This window comes from Lissotriton vulgaris, chromosome 12, assembly GCF_964263255.1.
Source record: "Lissotriton vulgaris chromosome 12, aLisVul1.2, whole genome shotgun sequence".
Taxonomy (NCBI): Eukaryota; Metazoa; Chordata; class Amphibia; order Caudata; family Salamandridae; genus Lissotriton; species Lissotriton vulgaris.
Genome location: NC_141700.1, coordinates 112350229 through 112373742, shown reverse-complemented (window position 1 = coordinate 112373742; position 23514 = coordinate 112350229). Strand labels below are relative to the sequence as shown.

General features: G+C 49.4%; 1 protein-coding gene across 1 annotated transcript; it reads right to left on the bottom strand.

The window, feature by feature from the left end:
• Positions 1-399: 399 nt before the first annotated feature.
• Positions 400-22895, bottom strand: LOC147673557 (cortexin-3-like). The gene is made up of 2 exons (XM_086946373.1): positions 22752-22895; positions 400-3634 (listed from the first exon to the last, which is right to left on the bottom strand). The coding sequence occupies exon 2, from the start codon at positions 3589-3591 to the stop codon at positions 3358-3360; it is 234 nt and encodes a 77-aa protein (XP_086802499.1). The 5' UTR covers positions 3592-3634; positions 22752-22895; the 3' UTR covers positions 400-3357.
• Positions 22896-23514: the final 619 nt, after the last annotated feature.

Genomic DNA, 23514 nt, shown 5'->3' with positions numbered 1-23514 from the left:
GATGATTGTGGGGTATAACTTCTTACTACAATCTAGCCAGTTTTCTGTTTTTCTCTACTTGCTCTATCAATACTGAGAAAGGTCATTGGTATTATTGATAAAACCAAAAAGGTGTGGGGAGTTTGTGGATGTTTGAGGTACATACCGTATTTTCCGGCGTATAAGACGACCCCCTACTTTTATTGACAAAATGTAGGTTTCATGCTATATTCGCCGTATAAGACTACCCCCACTTCCTAACGTCCTACAGTCCCTCTTTCTATCTCCATGGACTGAGGAGATCATGTGGTACTGACGCTCCTCTCCTTCCGATAAGCGTAAGAATTATGGAAGGAGAGAGAGATCAGCACATGTGGAGGAGCGCCTCGTCTGCCTGGGGATGTGCTGCTTCAGTCTAGGTAGGGCTCACGGCGCCATTTGTTTGCTTTTGATACTTGCGCAGTGTTTGAGTTGCCTCTGGCTGGCGACGGGCTGATATCGTAACTGTACCGGTAATTTATTTTCAAGACCGCTTTCAGTGCCTGGTGACGGGCTGATATCGTAACTGTAATTTATTTTCAAGACCGCTTTCAGTGCCTGGCGACGGGCTGATATCGTGTTGTTGCACAGTGCCACCATCGCCTACGTTCTTCGTTGTTGTGCTGGAGTTCCCTAAGCGCCACCATTTTCAATTGAGAAGCGGTCTGACACCTTCGGGTGAAGTCCGCGCTATGTGAAACAAACCGTCAATTTTGGTACCCGGCGTATAAGACGACCCCCACTTTCCAGAAAATTTTAAGGGGTTAAAAAGTCGTCTTATACGCCGGAAAATACGGTACATTTTTTTTTTACCTCTTTAGTAGATCCATGGCTTATTTTTCCACACTTGCTGTATCATGACTAAAGAACTGCGAAAGACAAAGGGAACCTTGTAAAGATAACCCTCATTTTATGCTGGTTTCTCTATTTAAGCATCAACTGCATTTTGAGGTAAACATGTGGATATGGTGTGCTGAGGGTTATAGGAATACATTGGAATCAATTTTCCATAGTTTTAGGTCCATTGGCTGAAGGGTTTGAAAGTGTATGTATTTGCGGCGGAACAAGGTGTGACTGCTCCAAAAGTTTCTGACCATTGCTTACTGCAACAAGACATGGTGGAACTGAGAGGAAACTGGTCATCTGCATTTGGTGTCTGGGGAAAGGGAATGCAAATTTGGAGTTATAAGAATTCTTGTTGACCTCTGTGCTTTATCATTGTCTCTTTGGGTCTTTTGCATTTAAGGTAAAGGGACCGGTTTACCTTTCTCTGTCGCGTTCGTTTCTGCTGCTTCGTGCTACCTTTGCAGCCCTTACGAAATAAATAAAATTACACAAATCTGTACTACTTTGCTGTGCAGAGGATTTTTTCTTTTAAACATTGATCCCTTGGTTGCTTCTCATAGTTACCTGTTTTTCTCTAATAACTCCAGGATGAACTGCTGCTGTGCCTTTGGTCAAATGATCTCGACCAATAGACTTTGCAAATCCAATAAATGAGTGATATCTGGACAGCTTCCCTCTGAATGAATTAAGTGAGAAACTACATGATTGTCTCACCCCTCGTAAGGTGAATGAATCTAGGCTGCTTCCTTTTGTGACTGAGCCATGGCACCTCTTTGATGTGTGAATTCTGGGAGCCCTACCATTTGGTAGTTAATCAGTTGAATGAATGAGACCCTCCAACCTGTGAGTTAATCAAGTTCTCCATCTGTGCTTAGTAAACCTGGTCTCCCTTTTGTGCATGAATGCGACCTCCTCCCCGAACCCCCAAACTTTTAGCAAATAAGAAACTCTACCAATAGCAAACTGCATCTGTTGTAAGCAAAAGTGGCCATTCCATTGATGCGGAAATGACTGATGCTCCTCATTATCTCAGTGACAACCTCCAACTTGGAGTATATATTTGGACACTCTCGTGAATCGCTCATTCCCAAGTGTGACGCTTCTTCCTGTGTGAGTCGGAGACATGCGTCCCTATAGTAAATAATAGATCACCCCATGAGATGAGACCCCAGCTATTTGTGATGGACAAGGCAACGGCAGCTGCATGTAACCATGTTCTTCACACAGTACACAGCATACAGTAATATGTGTTCTTGTAAACATTGAGTTGCTTGTAAACATCACATCACACAAGACAGCACAGTTATCCTTGGAGCGAAGAAGCCAAGCTTTGTACTTACAGCTGCCATTTTATCTCTTAGGCATTTACACCAGTGTCCGCGTGAATACCAGGTACACACCCATTCTGCCAAAATGCGCTAGGACGTCTGCTAACGTGACTTCCATGCCCATCTGGCCCTGTGTGACCGCGCCATGCCCCTCCAGTCCCCATAGGAGTCCTCTATGCCCATGCAACTTGCAATGTGAATGCACCAGGGACTTATTTCTCAGTAGCCGTCTGCCCACAGTTTAACTCTAACGTTTTGTTGTAGTGATAAGCTTTTAAATGCCAGCTTGACAACAAATCCTAACCACAGTGTTCGGCGAAGACCGAAGCTTGTACAATCTGCGTCTTTGGATTTTCAGTATCTACCACGCACAAATAGCACACGGAGGTAAGGCAGCCCTGGCGTGAGTATGTACTATGGAGAACAGCTGATATGTAATGTGGCCTACTGCTGGTAGGCTGCTCTTCGCTGTCTGTATGTTCGGCTTGGAAACAAGGGCCCTTGTTGGTGGATGCGCCCATCTGCAGTATGCTGATGGGTTAATACAACCATACAATGGTGGGTAAAGCTAATAGTGTGCTAGGGCAGGGTTTCTCCGACGTAGGTGAAGGAAGCTCGGGTCCACGCCATAGATTCAGGATAACTACTATGTAATTAAATTCCATTTAGAGTCACTGTGTACATTAAACTCATTGAAAATCTGGCATAGATCAGGCCATCCTAGACCTATGTTGAATAAACCTCTGCTGGAATGTAACTGGTCAATTTCCACAGGTAGCCTGAGGCCCTACTGCAAGTTAACGTTTACTCTACGCTCGCATTGGAATTCCCCCTATGAGCTGAAGTTTCATTGGTTGAAGGCCTTGTGTCCCTTGCCTGATTGGTAAACACCAAGAATGGCAAGTGCTGATTTGTTAATTTCCAGTTTTTCTTTAGGCCAATGGGAATGTTTTGTGCAAGCCTTGCTATGTGCAGAGATGTGATCTCCCTGCACTGATTTAACCCTTCTGCTCTGGTTTAACATTAAACGTCCATTTAGCGGCATTCTATGCGGTGTCAAAGTGATGAGATTTTTTTTTTTCTGTATTCGATTAGGTAAGAGCTCCACACCTTAATGTCTTAGAGGGGCTCTCCTTCGCATTGGTACCATAGCAATTTGCTGGGATCAGCCCAGGCGGTAGTCCAGAGTGTCCTTCTCCATGTAGTCTGTCCAGGTAGAGGAGGGCATGCTGCGATACGGGTCCAGCAGAATCCGGAAGCAGCGGACGATCAAGAGCACTAAGAAGATAAAGAGAAAGAAGACAAAAACGAAGGCCGCTTTCTGCTCCAGGGTCAAGGAAGTGACGTGCAGCACCGCCCCCGGCGTTGACAATGTGGTGCTGAGGAGGTCTCCCGTCATGGCAGCTACTTGGGTTGCGTCTCCCAGATGAACGCGCGTGCACCTGGAAATGCAAAGTGTCATTAGTAATGCAAAATAAAATGGAGACCAAGGCTTTCAGTAGAACGAGAAGAGAAGGGACCAGAAAGTGCACTAAAATAATAATCAATTGTGGGTATGGCCCAAGAACAGGGGAGCGGCTCATGCAAGTATGTGCGTGGTGGATAAATGTAATCTGTCTGGAAAATTAACAACTAAATATAACATTCTTATGCTGCTAGCTTAGCTGAATAGAGTAAAGGAAAATATTTATGTACAACATATACCTATAGACCACTAAAATCACCATCGCCGAAAAAGCACTGCAACACCTCATCAGGGGTAACGAGCGCTATATAAATGCAAACCTTTTTACCTCTTCTACCCCGTCACTATCCTTCTCAATCCAAATAACTGACTAACATATTGACCACTCAAATTACTTTCATATTTTCACTATACTAATTCACCACTAATCCTTTATGGGTTCCTGAGGCTTTGGCGCCTCATCAGGAGTAGTAAGCGCTATATAAATGCAATTATAATACAATATATATATATATATATATATATCTATCTCCATCCTACTGGCGGTCGCCAGTAGGTATATATAGTTAGGACCTAGTTTCCATAGGAAATCCACAACATTCTATTGGGAATAACTTTGGCGCCAGTTAATGAATGTACGCGATTTTCTCAAAGAAGATGGCTTGTTGCGCTCCGCTCCTTCCCTGAAAGTTTCGGGGAGATTCGTCAAGTGGGGGCCGAGAAAAAAGGGGGGTCCCAAAACGTGTTTTCCCCATGTTATTTTCCATAGGACGATTAGACACGGCTACAGCCCGAACCGCTGAACGGAATTACACCAAACTTGGCAAATTGGTAGGGGCTGGTACGCAGTAGGGCTTTTCCCATATTTGGTGAAAATCGCTCCAGTGTTTTTTATGAAAATTAACTTTAAAAAAAATATATATCTATATGAACGCTTCGAGCGCTTTGGGTACGCTAAACCGGTAAGCGCACCCGGCACGCCACAGAAGTGCGCGAGCGGAAAGCTGATTGGCTCTCGGATGTCTGTGAACATGCCAAATGGTCCAGAGAGTCCGCCATCTTGTGTCTCGGTAGAACCGAGACACAAGAGGTGAGAAACAAAAGGGGAAACTTTAAAAGGGCGCAGGGTAGAGACCCCCTGACACCCTAGGTTTTCTCAGGGGGGCCTAGGAGGACCCCGAAGGGGAAAAAAGCTATTTTTTTTTTTTAATTTCGCGAAGTAACGCTCAGGGCGCGTTTACATGTACTCGTACATGTGCATTTAGCCGTACGCGTACCCTGAGCGTACCACAGCCGAAAACCGTGAAAAAGGGGGTCTCAAAACGTGTTTTTACCCATGCAATTTTCCATAGGACATCTAGCCCTTCTCAGGGGGTCCCAGAAGAACCCCAAGGGCCAGCAAAAAAAAAGTTTCGAAAACGCGTACTTTTGGGACCCCCTGAGAAGGGCTAGGGGGTGAGGGGGTCTCTACCCATCCCCATTTTTGCGTTTTCCACTCTTGTTTTGAGCTCTCTTCTGCCTCAGTTCTCCTGAGAAACAAGATGGTGGCCAACACTTCTTGGTTTGGACAGTTTGGAATGTTGACAGACGACTGCCAGCCAATCAGGAATACGCGCAGACCTTTCCGAGCATGGGCTGCATTGATTGGCTGTGAACACTCCAAACCAGGAAGTTTGGGCAGCCATCTTGTGCTCGGTACACCGAGGCACAAAAGAAGCAGAAAAACAAATGTGTAGAATACAAAAGGGGGGCAGGGTAGAAACACCCTCACCCCCTAGGGCTGCTCAGGTGGTCCCACAAGGATATTAACATATTTAAACGTTATCCGCTAATAGAATTAGCATTTAGAAAACCTTGGAAAATGTTTGAAAAAAAACATAGGTTTCACGCCTGATATAGTTAGGAATTAGCATTTAAAAAACCTTGCAAATTCACTGAAAAAAACCATAGGTTTCAGGCCTTATATACTTAGGAATTAGCATTTAAAAAACCTTGCAAATTCACTGAAAAAAACATAGGTTTCAGGCCTTATATAGTTAGGAATTAGCATTTAGAAAACCTTTGAAATTCACTGAAAAAAACATAGGTTGCAGGCCTTATATAGTTAGGAATTAGCATTTTTTTAAAACATTGAAATTGCTCCTATATAGTTAGTTGTACTAACTATATTTCGCGCACCCGCAATCCACTGCTGATGATGTCACATATTACATCATTCACGACATGGTCAGTGACATTACTGATGACATCTCAAATGACATCAATGATGACATCACTGATGACATCATCCACATGACAATCACATACACCTTTTCATACACTAGTAAAATCTTTCATTACTCTTTGTAAAATACAGAGTATCATATTTGAATCCATTGTCACAGCAATACAAGTATTTAAAAACCCACTCATTGATTCCTATATGTATACACACATCTAATCACTTACCTGTAGATTCACTCATACATGCTGTCAATGAACAATAGAACACTATCAAAAATACTTATACACCTATACCGACATTACACACCAGCACACAACCTATTCACATATGAAGTTATCCTACTCACTTATGCAAACAATGGATCATACTTACATACTTACTTAGCTACACACTTATACAAACACCACTTCATCTATTCATTTATATAGTAAGTCATATTTAGTATATTATAAAATCATTATTACAAGTATACAGTTATCCATACAGTCACTCACACAATCATTGAGTCATATGTATACTTATTTATATACAACTGACACATACACTGCCTTTTATTTTTCTAGTTTGTTGGACATGTACCATTGAGAAATATATTTGCTCATCACCACACCCATAAAGATATTCATTCACCCAAACAACTGTTAGAACATGTAGTTTTAACTTCATATATCTACTGAATCAACTATTCACACATCTTTGGGCAGTCACACACCCTCCACCGAACTACACACACATTCACTCTCCCATACAAATACTCAATTAACTAATCAATAACTAACATAGACTTTCACATAGCTAGTAACCAACTGGAGAACCAGTTTACACAACTGACAAAGTGATACAGATATTCACACAGTTTAGTCACTATCCACTATATTTAGTGAGACACTATAAATTGTTAAAGTCCTCCATCCAAATATTTATTTTTATATATCCACTCATACTTCAATGCAAATTACTATATATATAATGCATATTTAAATATCGAAGCAAACCACATTCACTGGATGATGTCATCAGTGATGTCATCATTGATGTCATTTGTGATGTCATCAGTGATGTCACTGACCATGTCATGAATTATGTAATATGTGACATCACCAGCAGTGGATTGCGGGTGCGCGAAATATAGTTAGTACAACTAACTATATAGGAGCAATTTCACTGGTTTTAAAAAAATGCTAATTCCTAACTATATAAGGCTTGAAACCTATGTTTTTTTCAGTGAATATATATATATATATATATATATATATATATTGTAAATAAAAAATTGTAAATTTATACTTGTATAGCGCACTACTCACCCGCAAGGGTCTTAAGGCGCTTGTACGAATACCGCTGTGGAACCCATCCTGGCTTTCCCTGTGAGGCATCCACTCCTGGGCACCCCCAAGGTGGAGGCCAGGCATCCTTAGCGTTGTGGGGGCCGTTGTGGAGAGTTAGCAAGTTATTGCCCAGAGTTGCAGAGTGGGACTCCGTGATTGGAATAGGCACCGAGGCGAGAATTATCTCGCCACACTTCAATGGGGAAAAAATTTACGGTAGCATTATAGTAAGGTTACATTTTCGTCATTCGATAATTCGATAACGTTTTAAATGCAAAAAACACTGAAATTCACAATTATAATTTACTGAGCTAACTATGTGTGCCTCCACCATGCTCTGCTTAAGATTTCCTATAGCACATCAATCATAACATGTTCAATAACATCACTGATGACTTGCCGACATGTCTCGTTGATTACCCACAAGAGGTTTGCTATCTGTAAAACATTTGTTATGGTTCGAAGGTTGTACGTAGAAGGTGCTTACTCTCCCCAGGGGTCTCGAGTGTCTGAAGGGACTGGTCTCTGCATGAAAAGGTGTGTATAGGCGGGAACACTCTATGCCGCAGATAGTTCTTCTCCCATGTGTGCTTGATTGCCCACAAAAGGTCAGCTATGAAAAGCACTTCACTAGGCAAAAGTTTGTCTGCAGCACAGGTGTGCCCACTTGTGTCTGGATGACTGCGCACATAAGTTTGGCCATCCACGCAGTGTTTAGGACAGTATGAACCATGTGTGTATGAGGACCTTAGTTCACCAAAGAGCTTGTGTGTGAGTGGTATTTTATGGTATACATGATTCTGAGCCATTTAGTATTTAATTTCATATCTGAAATCCTGCACAAATTTATAGGGTTATTTGAATAGAAATTTGTACACTGGAACTGCACTGGCTCCAATGGGACATGACAACGTTAAATAAAAAAGTAAAATATTTTTTACCCCATAGGCACTCCCTCTGGCTTCACCCCATAAGGCTTTGGGGGTCATATGCAAAGGAGCAGGTGAATGTAGGACATTGTTCTGCATTCTGTCCATCAATTGTTCTTTTTGCATTTGTCATTCCGAATGGGACGGGTATGCCCAGACGTGGGACCCGTGCTCTCCATGTCACTGGAGTCCAGCTATCCTAGCTGATGAGGGCTGAAAGCCCAAAAACGGTCCTAGGATGCTTGTTTTCAGTCCAGGGAGGACCTGGCCTGGCAGTTCGGGCTGGACTGTTCCCATTGGGTGCAGGGTCAAGACTGATTTGCATATGGCTGGGTCCAAACTGGAATGGCATGGTGAGCAAAAAAACTATGGATTTAGGCCCAGATCTCTGAACTGGGGTGAGACCTCCGACTTCGGTCCCAGGATTGCACTCTCCCCTGCAGCTCCGTTGTGCTCTGCGTCACCATGCAGCCCCACCATTGCAGGGTTCAAGACTACCCTGATCTGGTCTTTTTTCATTTTTTCGCTTTGTGCCTCCTAATTGCTTTATATTGTGCCTCACTGTTGGTTAATTTCTTGTATTGTGCCTCACTGTTGTTTGGTTTATTTTTTCCACTTTTACCTGCGTTTTCCCCCCGTTTGCCCCACGTTCCTGCCGCCGCATTGTCCAGTGACCCTACCCCCTGACCGAACCGTTCCCGCCTCCCAGCTGCACGTCCCTCCCCCCTCCTCTACATAATGGTGGCTGCTGTGGGGGGACGTGAGTGAGACCTCCGACTTCAGTCCCAGGATCGCACACTCCCCTGCAGCTCCGCTGTGCTCTGCATCCCCTGGCAGCCCCACCGTTGCAGGGTTCAAGACTACCCTGATCTGGTCTTTTTTCATTTTTCACTCTGTGCCTCTTAATTGCTTTATATTGTGCCTTACTGTTGGTTCCTTTCTTGTATTGTGCCACTGTTATTTTTTTTCCCCCTTTTCCCTGTGTTTCCCCCCTGTTTGCCTCATGCCACCGCCACCGCATTGTCCTATGACCCCTTCCCCTGACCGCCCTGCTCCTGCCTCCCAGCTGCACGTCCCTCCCCCCTCCCCTACATAATGGCAAGCCTGTTCCCGACCGCGGACAACGCTAGGAACCCTGGATCTTTGGGTCCCCGCCGATACGACTCCACGCACTCAACCCCGGAAGACACAACGAATGAGAGAAAGATCCTTGCCCATCACCAGCCATTGACAGTTCTTGTGCAGACTCTGCCGCAGATCCTTCACCGTCGACAAAACAACCCCTACCGCCAAAGGCAAGGATGATGCACGCACTGCCGAAACCCTAACTTGCACTCTCCTCAACATGCGCTCCCTCCACCGACACGCCATAGAGATCTGGGACTTGATCAACACCTTCTCGCCCAACGTCTCTTTCTTCACAGAAACTTGGACCAACTCCAACTCCGGCCCGACCTCGCCATTGCCATCCCCGACGGCTACAAGATCTAGAGAAAGGATGGACCCCACTGCCCAGGAGGAGGACTCTCCATCGCACACAAGAACCCCCCTCTGACTATCCACATCCAGCACGAGTGACCCCCACTCCAACACCAAACACCTCCACTTCCAGAATCAGACCAACCCCAGGACCACCCTACGCAGCCCACCCTAAACAGCACCCTCATCTACATACCACCGGGACATCGCACCCAGTCCACAACTACCATCAACGAACTCACAGCCCCCCACGCCATCACTTCCAAGGACTACATCCTACTCGGGGACCTGAATTTCGACCTCGACAACCGCGACGACCCAGACTCCACCACTCTCCTCGCCAACCTCGGACTGAAGCAACTGGTCAACACACCCACGGACAAAGCTGGACACCCTCGACCCTATCTTCGCGGGTGGGACAAACATCCGCTTCAGCCACACCACCCAGCCCCTCTGAACGGACCACCACTGCATCCATTTCACCTTCAACACCAAAACCGCACCCAAGCATCCCCAGCGCCCGCCACGAAGGAACTGGAGCAAGGTCTCTGAGGAACACCTCAACGCCACCCTCCTCCAAACCCCACCAGTGCCTCTACCGACACCAACTCCACAGCCAGGGAATTCCACCGTTGGATCTCCTGCTGCGCCGTCAAACTTGCACCCCTCTGCCGCCCCGCTCCGCGAAACAATGCCCCATGACAGCCGCCTGGTTCACCACAGAACCACAAGAAGCCAGACGCTTCTGCAGACGCCTAGAGAAAACTTGGCGAAACCAGAAAAGCACAAAACAATCACAGGAGCCCCCTTAAGGACTACCACCGGCGCATAAGAGACACCAAACAGACCTTCATTAGAGACAAAGCCTAGACCAACGTGACAGAACTGTTCAGTCATGCAGCAGTTCGCAAACCCCCCCCCGCCACGAAGCCACATACTTCACACCTTCCAAACAACTCTGCCACAAGCTCAGCTCCTACTTCCATCTGAAGATCAAGGTCCTCTACAACATCTTCAATGAATAGATGCCGGACACCGAAAAGCCCCCCCCACCCCCCCTCGCCGCCGATAAGCCATTCATCATGACCTGGAATCTCGCCACCATAGAACACATCACCGCGACCATGAAGAAACCCGACTCAGGAGCCCCAACGACTCCTGCCCATCGCACCCAAACTAGGACGGACCATCAACGCCTCCTTCAGATCTGGCATCTTCCCAGACGACTGGAAGAAGGCGGAGATTAAACCCCTCCTGAAGAAACCAATGGCCGACCCAACGGACCTGAAGAACTACCGGCCGATCTCTCTCCTCCCCTTCACTGCCAAAGTCACTGAGAGACTCGTAAACACCCAACTGACCACCTTCATCGAAGAGAACTCCATCCTGGATGCCTCCCATTCTGGATTCCGCAGCAACCACAGCACCAAGACCGTCCTCCTCGCCACAACTGACGACATCCGCAAGCTACTCTACCAGGGACACACTGCGGCCGTCATCCTTCTGGACCTCTTTGCAGCCTTCAACACCGTTTCCCTTCACACACTCGCAGCCAGATTTCACGACACGGGGATACAAGGAACCACCCTTGACTGGATAGAATCCTTCCTCTCCGGCCGAACCCAGAGGATCAGACTCTCTCCCTCCCTTCCTCTCCGAACCCACCGATATCATCTGCGGAGTACCCAAAGGATCGTGGCTCAGCCCCACTCTCTTCAACATCTACATTGCACCCCTCGCCGCCATCTTCAGACAGCATGGGCTCAGCATTGTATCCTACGCCGACGACAGCCAGCTCATCCTCTCACTCACGAAGAAGCCCGAAGACACCAGACTCTGTTTTCAGGAAGGAATGAATAATGTGGCAACCTGGATGAGAGACAGCTGTTTGAATCTAAACTCTGAGAAGATCAAGGTCCCCATCCTCGGACCCTGCACCTCTGCCTGGGACAACACATGGTGGTCCGCCGCCCTTGGGAGCCCACCCATCCCCACAGACAATGCAGAAAACCTCTGCATCATCCTCAACTCCTCCCTCTGAATGAAATGCCAGATCAACGCCGTCGCCTCCACCAGTTTCAACTACCTACCCATCCTCCGCAAGATTTTCAAATGGATCCCCCCAACTGCAGAAGAACAGTCACCCACATACTCATAACCAGCAGACTGGACTACGGCAACGCCTTTTATGCCGGTATCAACAGAACCCATCTACAAAAACTCAAACCCATCCAGAACTCTGCAGCCAGACTCATCCTCTGGACACCACGTCACGAACACATGACCCAACACCTATGAGACCACCACTGGCTCCCCGTTTAGAAGAGGGTCACCTACAATTTCCTCATCCATGCCTACAAATCACTCAACATCGGACCCAAAAACCTTAACAATAGATTTTCCTTTCACGCACCCAAGAGGAACCTTGGCAGAGGTCCCCCACATCCGCAGAAACAGAACAGGAACCTGGAACAAGCTCCCTGTGAACATCAGATGCTCCCTGACCCTGCACGTGTTCAGGAAGGACCTCAAGACCTGGCTCTTCGACTGATCCGAAGCTACCCCCCCACCAGCGCCTTGAGACCCACACGGATGAGTAGCGTGCTATATATATATATAACCCTGATTGATTGAATCTATGACATTGTTCTGCATTCTGTCCATCAATTGCTCTTTTTGCATTTGACACCCCGAGTGGGGCGGGTATTCCCAGACGTGGGTCCCTTGTTCTCCATGCCACTGGAGTGAAGCTATCCTGGCTGATGAGGGCTGAAAGCCCAAAACCTGTCCTAGCATGCTTGTTTCCAGCCCAGGGAGGACCTGGCCTGACCGTTCGGGCTGGACTGTTCCCATTTGGCGCAGGATTGATTTGCATATGGTCGGGTCCAAACTGGAATGGCATGGTGGGAAAAAAACGATGGATTTAGGACCAGATCTCTGTATTGGGGTGAATGTATGCCATTGTTCTGCATTTTGTCCATCAATTGTTCTTTTTTTAATTTCTTACTGAGTGGGCCCCTCCAGCGGGAGCAAGTGTATAATCCAGTGTAGAAAAAACTTTGAGAGCCCGAACAATAAGAATATTCCCTTGCTCCCAGACGTTTGGGATGCGAGAGGTCAACCAATCCTAAAGTGTCTACAAAGAAAGCCAGGGGCGTCTCCCTCCCAGCTACCCTGACTGAGCAGCGGTCCAGAGAAGGGTCGAGAACATTGTTAAGATAGTCTCTCACAACATGTAGAGATGAGTTTGCTTCCTGGAGCATACCCGCCACCTTGTCCATAGTGCATTTTTGGAGTCTGGGGGGGGGGCATACTCTGTGATAAGGGTGATACTTCTACGTACCCATTGACCCTACACTGCAGCATATGTTCAATTCGGGTCTAGCCATTTTTTTTCTATGCGAAAAGGTGGTGTTTTCCTAGTCAGTATGGCTGACCCCCTGGGCACCTGAGGTTAAACCTGTATTTGCCAGTGTAACATAGGCTCCCCTACCCAGGACAGAGCAGTAAGTACCCGTCATGTGTGTTTCCTGAAGAAACTCCACATCTGCTTACAATCTCCTGAGGTAGGCGGCCTTCAGCCCTCATTTGATTTTGCTCCCCAGCCCATTAACGTTCCAGGTCAGAACGAAATAGGAAGAGTCATCGTGGTCTCCCAGCCCTTCCATTTGTGCGTCTCAACTGAGTTTGTAATCCAGTTTCCATCTCAAGCATGTGTCCATATGTTGCTAATGTGTGTGCCATGCGTCTACACTTTGTTCCCTTTTTCCCCAACAGAAAAACAGTAACAGCATCCCCCACCTCCCGACACAACCACCCACCTCCCCCTCCATCAACTGGACAACTGTGGTGCAGGTCAAACCAGAGAGATCTGTAGTCCACCCTCTCCTGACCTTTTCACCCACCCTAGTAAAGTATAGCCAACTATGATCGTAGGAGTGATTAACCCTCAAATGAAACTCACAGGCGAGGGCCAGCGATGCGAGGACCAGTGTGAAGTGAATAAAAAAAGGGAAAGGGAGGGAAAGAGTGAAGAAAGAAGGAAGAAAAAGGAGGGGAAGGGGGAGAAAGAGCAAAGACTGGATGGAAGGAAGAGGGTGAGAGTATGGACAAGCTGTGCACTTAGCGAGTGCTCTTTAGAAGGACAAAAAAAGAGTGGGTGAGAGGTGAAAGCTATTTGGTCTTATGCAGCACCTTCGGGCCTGTGTTTCCAGTCAGTGAGCAGCAACCCTTATGCGCTGCAACTTTTGTCTGGTGTAGGGGATCCCAGCGAAGGCCCCCATCCATGTTGTGAATTGCTGCCAATATCAGGTGCCTGTCATCCGAGTCTTAGATCTCTCTCTCTGACCGGTCCGGTGTGTTCAAGTCCCAGGCCGACCTCTGCCTGGTCGTTTTTGTGGTCACTGTCGGTTGACTTCCGCCCTCTGTTTCTGTGGAGTGACACGATTGGGATGGTCTACTCTCAGTAGGCAGGGGTGTCTTCCTCTGCCTCCTATTGGAAATGTCGACTCTATGACGTTTTCCACACCGAGGGGTCATCAGATGGTTTCTCTCTCCTCTGCCACAGTGGCTTACTTCATGCATTTTTGGGGCTTATGATGAAGGTCTCTCCTCTATTCAGGTCCATACCCCCTCGGTTCTGAAAGAAGTCTTTTCCATATAAAGCACCTTGAGTTTCGCAGGGAATAGAAGCATATATTGTAAATAGAGTGCCTGCAGCTTCGTCTTGACTGAATCAAAGGTACGTTGTCATTTTTGCACCTCCCTGGAGTAGGAAATATCATGATTTTGGAGTTCTCATAATAGACGTCTCCCAGCCTCCGTGCCTCACGGAGGATCATGTCGCGGTCATGATTAGTTAAGAAGCGGGCAATCACAGGCCTTGGTGAAGCATCCACCAGAGTTCTCATCGTCTGTGTGCAATGAGCTTGTTCTATCATCACAAAGCAGGTAGAGAAGTGCACCTCTGGCAGGTAGGTCTTCAGCCACTGTCCCAAGAAGTGACTCATGTCGGTGCCTTCCGCTGCTTCTTGGAAGCCCACAAAGCGCAGGTTGTTCCGTCTCGCAAGGTTTTCCACATCATTTACCCTCCAGCCCACCTCCTTCATTGTTACCTGTAAGCCGATGACCTCTTTGCGCAGGGTCTGCAACGTGTCCTCCAGATCTAAGATTCTATTTTAGGTATTTGTAATCGGTTCCACAACATTACGCAGATCCTGGTGGAGTAGTGTGACCTCGGAGCTTACCTCCCTGATGTGTCCCAAGAGAACCTCTTGAGCCTGAAGGAGTTCTGTATAGTTGGGCATGGCCAGTGCTCCGCTACCTCCCAGAGTTCCGAGGGGGGGGTTATGACCTTCCTGAATTTATCAAACTTCTCCTGTTTGTGGGGTCAAGGGTCTTTGGCCATGTCCTTCCTTTCTTCCCCTTCAGGCCGTGACAAGCTATGAGAGTGTGTCCTCCCATGCGCACCAACCTGGTGTTGTTTCCTCCACGCCGCCAGATTATTGGTAGAGGTAGGCCCTGGAAGCTAATTAGGGGAAGCCACCCGAGGCGTCCACTCTGGCAGGCCCTGCTCTGGTCCAGCGGGGCCAGCTTCAGCCCTTGTGTCTCTTACTCATCCACTCACCATGCCGCGGGCCTGGCTCTGTCTTCTGGCACCAACCAGGTGCACTCGATCTTCACCGGCGCTCGGTCTCCCACTTCTGGCAATGCAGGCCTCAGCGTGGCTCCTCGGATGAAAACTCACCTTGCCGTGGCCTAACTTCAAGGGTGCAACCAGTTCGGCCGCCCTTAACCTGCTTCTCTGATGCGGGCGCACCGTCCTCCTCCCCTCGCTCCGGCGTGACTTCTCTCCCCTTCAACGTTCCAGGCGATGAAGGGAGTCAGTTACCAGCCGCACCTCTCCTGAAAGAATCACCACCTGGACGTCGCAGCTCTCTGACCCTCATCCTCTTCCAGCAGCATTGCAGGCTTCAGTCCTTACTAGGCTTAACCACAGCGCACCTTGCAACGGACGCCACCTTCTGGTCTGCCATGTTGCAACTTGAGGGAGGTGGGCTGGATTTACTTTTCTTAACTCCACACCTGTGTACCTTGAAGATATTTGTATTGTCAAGGTCCATGTATGTGGAGTAAGGTATAGAAAATCTATACATATCACCTTTCGATATTTTGCCTCTCGATATTCTGTCTGCGATATTAGCATCTCTTGATATTCCGCAGTTGATATTCAGGGTCAACACTGCAACAAGAATGCATTCCATAGTCACCCAGTACATTATGACTGGCTAATACATTTTGGAGCCAGGGTATTGGGAACTCCCATCTCGCTGTGACCATGAAAATTATCATGGAATAGTCCTGTATGCGTAGTGCCTGCGCAAATGTTAGTGTATTGAGCCCAGGAATCTTTCGGGGGGAGTGGGGCGCAAGAGTGGGCATATGATGGACTCAATTTTAACCCAAGGAGATCCTCTTTAGCATAGGCCCACCCTGTCAATCTGGTCTGTAACCTCTTGATGGGCACAGATTACATATATTGTACATGCAGCATTTGACACATTGCGATAGGCACACATTTCCTCTCTGACATGTATGATGGCATTCCTATTGCTGTGCAGTGTGCAACATGGGAGTCATTCCATTCTCTCTAGTGCCTCTGACTTTACTTGGTGTCTCATGCACAGCACATGTGCAGGCGCGAGGCTCATACACTAAGATGACAGCCAACACGTGTAGCAAAAACAGAAAGAAATAAAGTGTTTTGGCGATACCATGCATGATGAGCGTATGTTGGGCTGGAGTCCATCAGGGAAGCCTTACACCCACCAGGCCCTGGCAGTCAGACATGCCTGCTGATCCCTTTCATTGTGTGCTGGTGTTTAGGAAAAGGTTTGTGTATCAGACTATCTTTATCCATGCAAAGCCTGCGCCTCACATGCAGGAGTTTACCTGCACTGTAGATCAAATACCCTTTATCCCTGCACAGCCTGCCATTCATATGCAGTTGACCTGCATTGTATATCAAATGCTCTTTAACCATGTAGCGCGTGCCTTCTGCCTCCAGTAATTGGGAACTGCAATTTAGTAACCCTCACATGCAGGTGTTGACGACTGCATTGTATATGGAATTCTGTCCCTCTTTGCAGTGCTGGCCCAAGCATGCCAGTTCTGCTGAACTGCATTGTATATGGAATGCCCTGTATCCTTGCTGAGCTGACCCCTCACATGCAGGTACTGGTGAACTGCATTGTATATGGGATGCCCTGTATCCTTGCTGAGCTGACCCCTCCCATGCAGGTGCTGGTGAACTGCATTGTATATGGGATGCCCTGTATCCTTGCTGAGCTGACCCCTCCCATGCAGGTGCTGGTGAACTGCATTGTATATGGAATGCCCTTCATCCTCGCAGAGCTGACCCCTTCCATGCAGGTGCTGGTCAACTGCATTGTATTTGGAATGTCCTGTATCCTCGCAGAGCTGACCCCTCACATGCAGGTGCTGCTGAACTGCATTGTATATGGATGCCCTTAATCCTTGCGGAGCTGATCCCTCACATGCTGGTGAACTGTAATTTTTTTTTTTAAACCTTTATTGCAGCATTCATAAAGTACAAGTATGGGCCTACAACCGCAGGGGCCGGCCGCTAAACAGAAGTAAAACCCGATTTATCATGATACAACACAGCTCCTCAGCCGACAACCCTGACGTCCGGCAGCAATTCAGGATGGATCTTGTATTAAAACGCATTGATAAATCACAGGATATAATAAAGGTTTCATTTTATATTATTTAAATGAGCGGATCAGGTGCCATACAATCTAACAATTGGATACGGGGGACAGGCCAAGGAAACAGGATATGCATTTAGAAACAGCCATTCGTGGGACTCTGGCGTTAAAGCGTATGAATCAAAATAAACAACAAAACAATATACGTTTTCGTGAACACCAGTTCTCAGGGCCTGCTCACCCAGAAGTTCGACTAACATAAGAAGCATAGGCAGTAAATTCCAGATCACAATGAAATCAAAATATGACACAAACCATACTGATCCTAAAGGAATAAAGGGAAGGAAGAAAAAGGCCATAGAAAATAAAAAAGCAAAAAAAAAAAAAACCTCCAACCCCCCACCCTGCACCCCTGCCGATGGCTATAGCCTAACCCCACTAGCAGCGTGCCTGTCGCCCCATTAACCTAAACCCTAAAGGAAGGAAGAAGAAGAATGGAGGAGGGCATAGTTGTACGATGTTCCCGACCCCTTGGCTCCCCCACCAAAAACAGACACTCCCTATCGCAAAAGATGGAAGTATAGCTACTCTTTCAAAAGACAATAGGGGGCACCGTGATACACCGCCCAGCCTCTTTAATCAAACAGATACAGTTCAAGCATCTATAACAGTAGTTCCAAACCACCCCGATTCAATTGACTTAACCTTGACCCTTTCGAACCAGCACACGAACCTTCAACAGAAAAACCCACGAGCACACAAACGAGTCATAGATGAGAGGGAAGTCATCGAAAATCAATCCATTACCACCTGTAGCTAGTAACTCCAAAAGAACTTCAAGCGCAGAAAGTTCCCCTCTCCTAACTTGACTGTTCCGATGTTGCTTGCCTCGGGATCGTAAAATCTCCAAAAAAGGGAAAGACAACCACAAGATGAGAGAAGAGTCTACAGCGCCAGTCTCCAGGGGGGGGAACGCCATTCGTTACCTCCAAAGTTAATGGTGATGAAAGGTACGGTAATACACTCACGGCCTCGGGGACACCATCTACCAGAGGGCCATCCGTTGGTTTCGATATTCGTTTCGATACTCGTTTCTTCACTGGGTCCTCGCACAAAGTCAAAATGGCCACGGCTTGAATAGCTGTGGATTGCTGGTTCAACCGTGGGGCAGGGTCTGGTACCTCGAGCAGAATCCCAGTTAGGCATGCATCCATTGTAGTGAATAACACATCCACTTGCGAGTGAACCGCCCAAAGTTCTGCCAATATGGACCTCAGCGTTAGCCCAGACGCCGCTCGATCCATGGTATCAAGTTCGGTACCAGTCACAATTAACTCCCCGGGTGAATCTGGCATTTTCGGGGGGAACGAACAGGATCACGAAAGGGCAAGCGTGGATGGCGACCCGTCGTTATCCACAGCCCCGTTAACCCGGTGCAACACTGCAGGCCGGGGTCCCGACCTGCCGAACCCCGGCAGGAATCTATACCGGGTCCGCGGGACGGAAATCCCCACCCACAGTCAGCAACAGCAGGTCACCTCTCTCTCAACACTGGGAAGGAAAAACGATTGCCACCAAATTCGGGCGTAGTCTAAGTGTCCACTACGGTTGACTGGACCCTGCCAGGGTCTTTCAGCCGATGTTGGTGAACTGCATTTTTTATGGAATGCCCTTGATCCTTGCGGAGCTGACCCCTCACATGCAGGTGCTGGTGAACTGCATTGTATATGGAATGCCCTTCATCCTTGCAGAGCTGACCCCTCACATGCTGGTGAACTGCATTGTATATGGAATGCCCTTAATCCTTGCAGAGCTGACCCCTCCCATGCAGGTGTGAACTGCATTGTATATGAAATGTCCTTCATCATCGCAGAGCTGACCCCTCCCATGCCGGTGCTGCTGAACTGCATTGTATATGGAATGCCCTTTACCCTCGCAGAGCTGACCCCTCACACGCCGGTGCTGGTGAACTGCATTGTATATGGAATGCCCTTAATCCTTGCAGAGCTGACCCCTCCCATGCAGGTGCTGGTGAACTGCATTGTATATGGAATGCCCTTCATCCTCACAGAGCTGACCCCTCCCATGCCGGTGCTGCTGAACTGCATTGTATATGGAATGCCCTTCATCCTTGCGGAGCTCACCCCTCCCATCCAATGCAGGTGCTGCTGAACTGCATTGTATATGGAATGCCCTTAATCCTTGCGGAGCTGACCCCTCCCATCCCATGCAGGTGCTGCTAAACTGCATTGTATATGGAATGCACTTAATCCTTGCGGAGCTGACCCCTCCCATGCAGGTGCTGCTGAACTGCATTGTATATGGAATGCCCTTCATCCTCGCAGAGCTGACCCCTCCCATGCAGGTGCTGCTGCACTGCATTGTATCAATCAATCAATCATAACACTTGTATAGCGCGCTACTCACCCGGAAGGGTCTCAAGGCGCTTGGGGGAAGGGGGCCGCTACTGCTCAAACAGCCAGGTCTTGAGTTGTCTCCTGAAGGCGAGGTGGTCCTGGGTCAGCCGAAGGTGGATGGGGAGGGAGTTCCATGTCTTGGCCGCCAGGTAGGAGAAGGATCTGCCTCCGGCGGTGGCTCATCGGATGCGTGGTACGGTGCCGAGGCTAGCGGATCGTAGCTGGCGGGTGGGCGGGTGGGCGTGTGGAAGGTCAGGCGGTCGTTGAGGTACTTGGGGACCAGGTTGTGGAGAGACTTGTGTACGTGGGTGAGGAGCCTGAACGTGATCCTCTTGTTGACGGGGAGCCAGTGCAGGTTCCTCAGGTGGCCGGAGATGTGGCTGCGTCGAGGAATGTCCAGGATGAGTCGGGCGGAGGCGTTTTGGATGCGTTGTAGTCTTGTCTGTAGCTTGGCTGTGGTTCTGGCGTAGAGGGTGTTTCCGTAGTCCAGCTGGCTGGTGACGAGGGCTTGGGTGACCGTCTTCCTGGTTTCGATCGGGATCCATCGGAAGATCTTGCGGAGCATGCGGAGGGTGTGAAAGCATGAAGAGGAGACGGCGTTGACTTGTCTGGTCATCGAGAGGGAGGAGTCCAGGATGAAGCCCAGGTTGTGTGTGTGGTTTGTCGGCTCGGGGGCGGTGCCCAGGGCTGGGGGTCACCAGGAGTCGTCCCAGGCGGAGGGTGATGGTCCAAGGATGAGGACTTCCGTCTTGTCTGAGTTCAGTTTCAAGCGGCTGTTCTTCATCCACTGGGCGACGTCTTTCATCCCTTCGTGGAGGCTGGTTCTGGTGGTGCCGGGGTCTCTGGTGAGGGAAAGGATCAGCTGAGTGTCGTCGGCGTAGGAGCTGATGTTGAGGTTGTGTTGGCGTACGATGGCTGCGAGAGGTCTCATGTAGACGTTGAAGAGTGTGGGGCCGAGTGATGATCCTTGCGGGACGCCGCAGATGACTTTGGTGGCCTCGGAACGAAACGGGGGGAGGCGGACTCTCTGTGGTCTTCCAGCGAGGAACGAGATGATCCACTGAAATGCCTTCTCTTGGATGCCGGTGTTACTGAGGCGTTGGACTAGGGTGCGGTGGCAGACAGTGTCGAACGCGGCGGAGAGGTCTAGGAGGATGAGTGCCTCTGTTTCCCCGTTGTCGAGAAGGGCTCGGATGTCGTCGGTGGCTGCGATGAGGGCGGTCTCGGTGCTGTGGTTGGCTCTGAAGCCGGACTGCGAGGGGTCGAGGGATCCATTCGTCTCAAAGAAGGCGGCAAGCTGTCTGTTGGCGATCTTCTCGATGACTTTTGCAGGAAAAGGGAGGAGCGAGATGGGGCGAATGTTTTTGAGGTCGGTGGGGTCCGCTGTTGGTTTCTTCAGTAGGGCGCTGAGCTCGGCATGCTTCCAGCTCTCCGGGAAGGTGGCGGTGTCGAAGGAGGTGTTGATGACGTCTCGGAGTTGGGGTGCGATGGTGGAGTCGGCCCTGTTGAAGACGTGGTGGGGGCAGGGGTCAGTCGGAGATCTGGAGTAGATGGTGTTCATCGTGCGGGCTGTGTCTTCGGTGGTCACTGCGGTCCAGGTGCGGAGGGTGGCGGTGGGGTGCGTTGGTTCGACGGTTGGGTGCGTGGATGTATATGGAATGCCCTTCATCCTCGCAGAGCTGACCCCTCCCATGCAGGTGCTGGTGAACTGCATTGTATATGGAGGCCCTTCATCCTAGCGGGGCTGACCCCTCCCATGCAGGTGCCGTTGAACTGCATTGTATTTGGAATGCTCTTAATCCTTGCGGAGCTGACCCCTCCCATGCAGGTGCTGCTGAACTGCATTGTATTTGGAATGCTCTTAATCCTTGCGGAGCTGACCCCTCCCATGCAGGTGCTGCTGAACTGCATTGTATATGAATGCCCTTTATCCTTGCGGAGCTGACCCCTCCCATGCAGGTGCTGCTGAACTGCATTGTATTTGGAATGCTCTTTATCCTTGCGGAGCTGACCCCTCCCATGCAGGTGCTGCTGAACTGCATTGTATTTGGAATGCCCTTCATCCTTACAGATCTAACCCCTCCCATGCAGGTGCTGCTGAACTGCATTGTATATGGAATGCCCTTCATCCTCGCAGAGCTGACCCCTCCCATGCAGGTGCTGCTGAACTGCATTGTATTTGGAATGCCCTTCATCCTTACAGATCTAACCCCTCCCATGCAGGTGCTGCTGAACTGCATTGTATATGGAATGCCCTTCATCCTTGCGGAGCTGACCCCTCCCATGCAGGTGCTGCTGAACTGCATTGTATTTGGAATGCCCTTCATCCTTGCAGAGCTGACCCCTCCCATGCAGGTGCTGCTGAACTGCATTGTATTTGGAATGCCCTTCATCCTTGCGGAGCTGACCCCTCACCAGCAGGTGAAGCTGAACTGCGTTACATACATACTGAATTGACATTTATCCTTCCAGAGCTGCATGCTGGCGTAAGTGGACTGTAATATATATATATCCTCATGTCCGTTATCCAATCAGAGCCTGACCCTTACATGCTGGTGTCGGAATCTGCAATATACACGTAATGCCTGCTATCCGTGCAGGACCAGCCCTGCACATGCAGCTACAGGTGACTACAATACACGGAGCACCCCTCTACAACACAAGCCTGCACCTCACAAACCGTATTGCTCTATTGAGATCGGGTATGATGCGGGTTTTGTGGTGACAGCAGCCCCGTGCGTGCGGGTCACTGGTCACTTCCCTGTGCCAATCACGCATTCGCTGCCAGGCTCTGCACTCTGCCTGCAGATGTTGCATTCTTCTGGTGCAACCAGCCCAAGTCATGCATATAGGACCTGACTGGGGGGTCTGCAGTGCCCTGCCCACCTGCTTTGATGGTGGCACCTTGGTGCCTAAATGTGTATATTTTGGGGTGCCACTAAATGAATCCGCTCTACCCCCCCCCCCCCCCCCCCCCAATGCAGTACCTGTCTCACTCCAGACTCCTCGTCTTCCACTTGTTGGGCTCCCCTATCTTGTCATCCCCGCCCAGGGTGGGGGCGGCGAGGGCCTGTGGGGATTGCCTTCGGAACCCCCTTACGTAGCCTCTGCTGTGATGCAGCCTTCCTGGGGACAGGTGTGTCGCGCGCCGGGAGGTGGCTGGTTCGCGCGCGCCTCCGCCAGCGGTTTGGACCCGTCCTGCCTCCTCTGCCTCCGTGATCATAGCATCCTTGGATGCTTCAAGGCGATGCTTGGGTTGCCGGTAGCAACTGGTAGCTATGGCAACCCCAGAGGCACCGCACTTGTTGAGGCTGGGGATGCGGGAGCCTGCGAGGTGCCCATCGCTGCCACCCACTCACTCCTGCCTGCGTCCAGGCTCGCCTGCACTCGGCTCGCGTCTCGCGTGGGAGTCTGCGGGGGACTCCTGCATCCAGGCTCGCCTGCACTCGGCTCGCGTGGGTGTCTGCGGGGGACTCCTGCGTCCAGGCTCGCCTGCACTCGGCTCGCGTGGGAGGCTGCGGGGGACTCCTGCTCTCGCCCACAGGTGGGGGGAGGGGGGCGGCTTCAGCAGTTAACCCAGGAAAGCGAGTGGTGCCTCTCACACACTTACCCAGTGGCGGGACTGTCCCCCCCCCCTCCCCTCTCCCCACCCAAGGGTGAAGGGGGGGGGGTCTTTCTGCTTTCTACCAGCAGGCTGATGCTCGTTTCTTGCACTGTAATGTACCGAGCCCAGGCGCGCGATCCTTCTCG

Bases quoted from the DNA above. Each gene is read 5' to 3' on its own strand.
- LOC147673557 (XM_086946373.1), bottom strand. From the start codon at position 3,591: ATGACGGGAGACCTCCTCAGCACCACATTGTCAACGCCGGGGGCGGTG.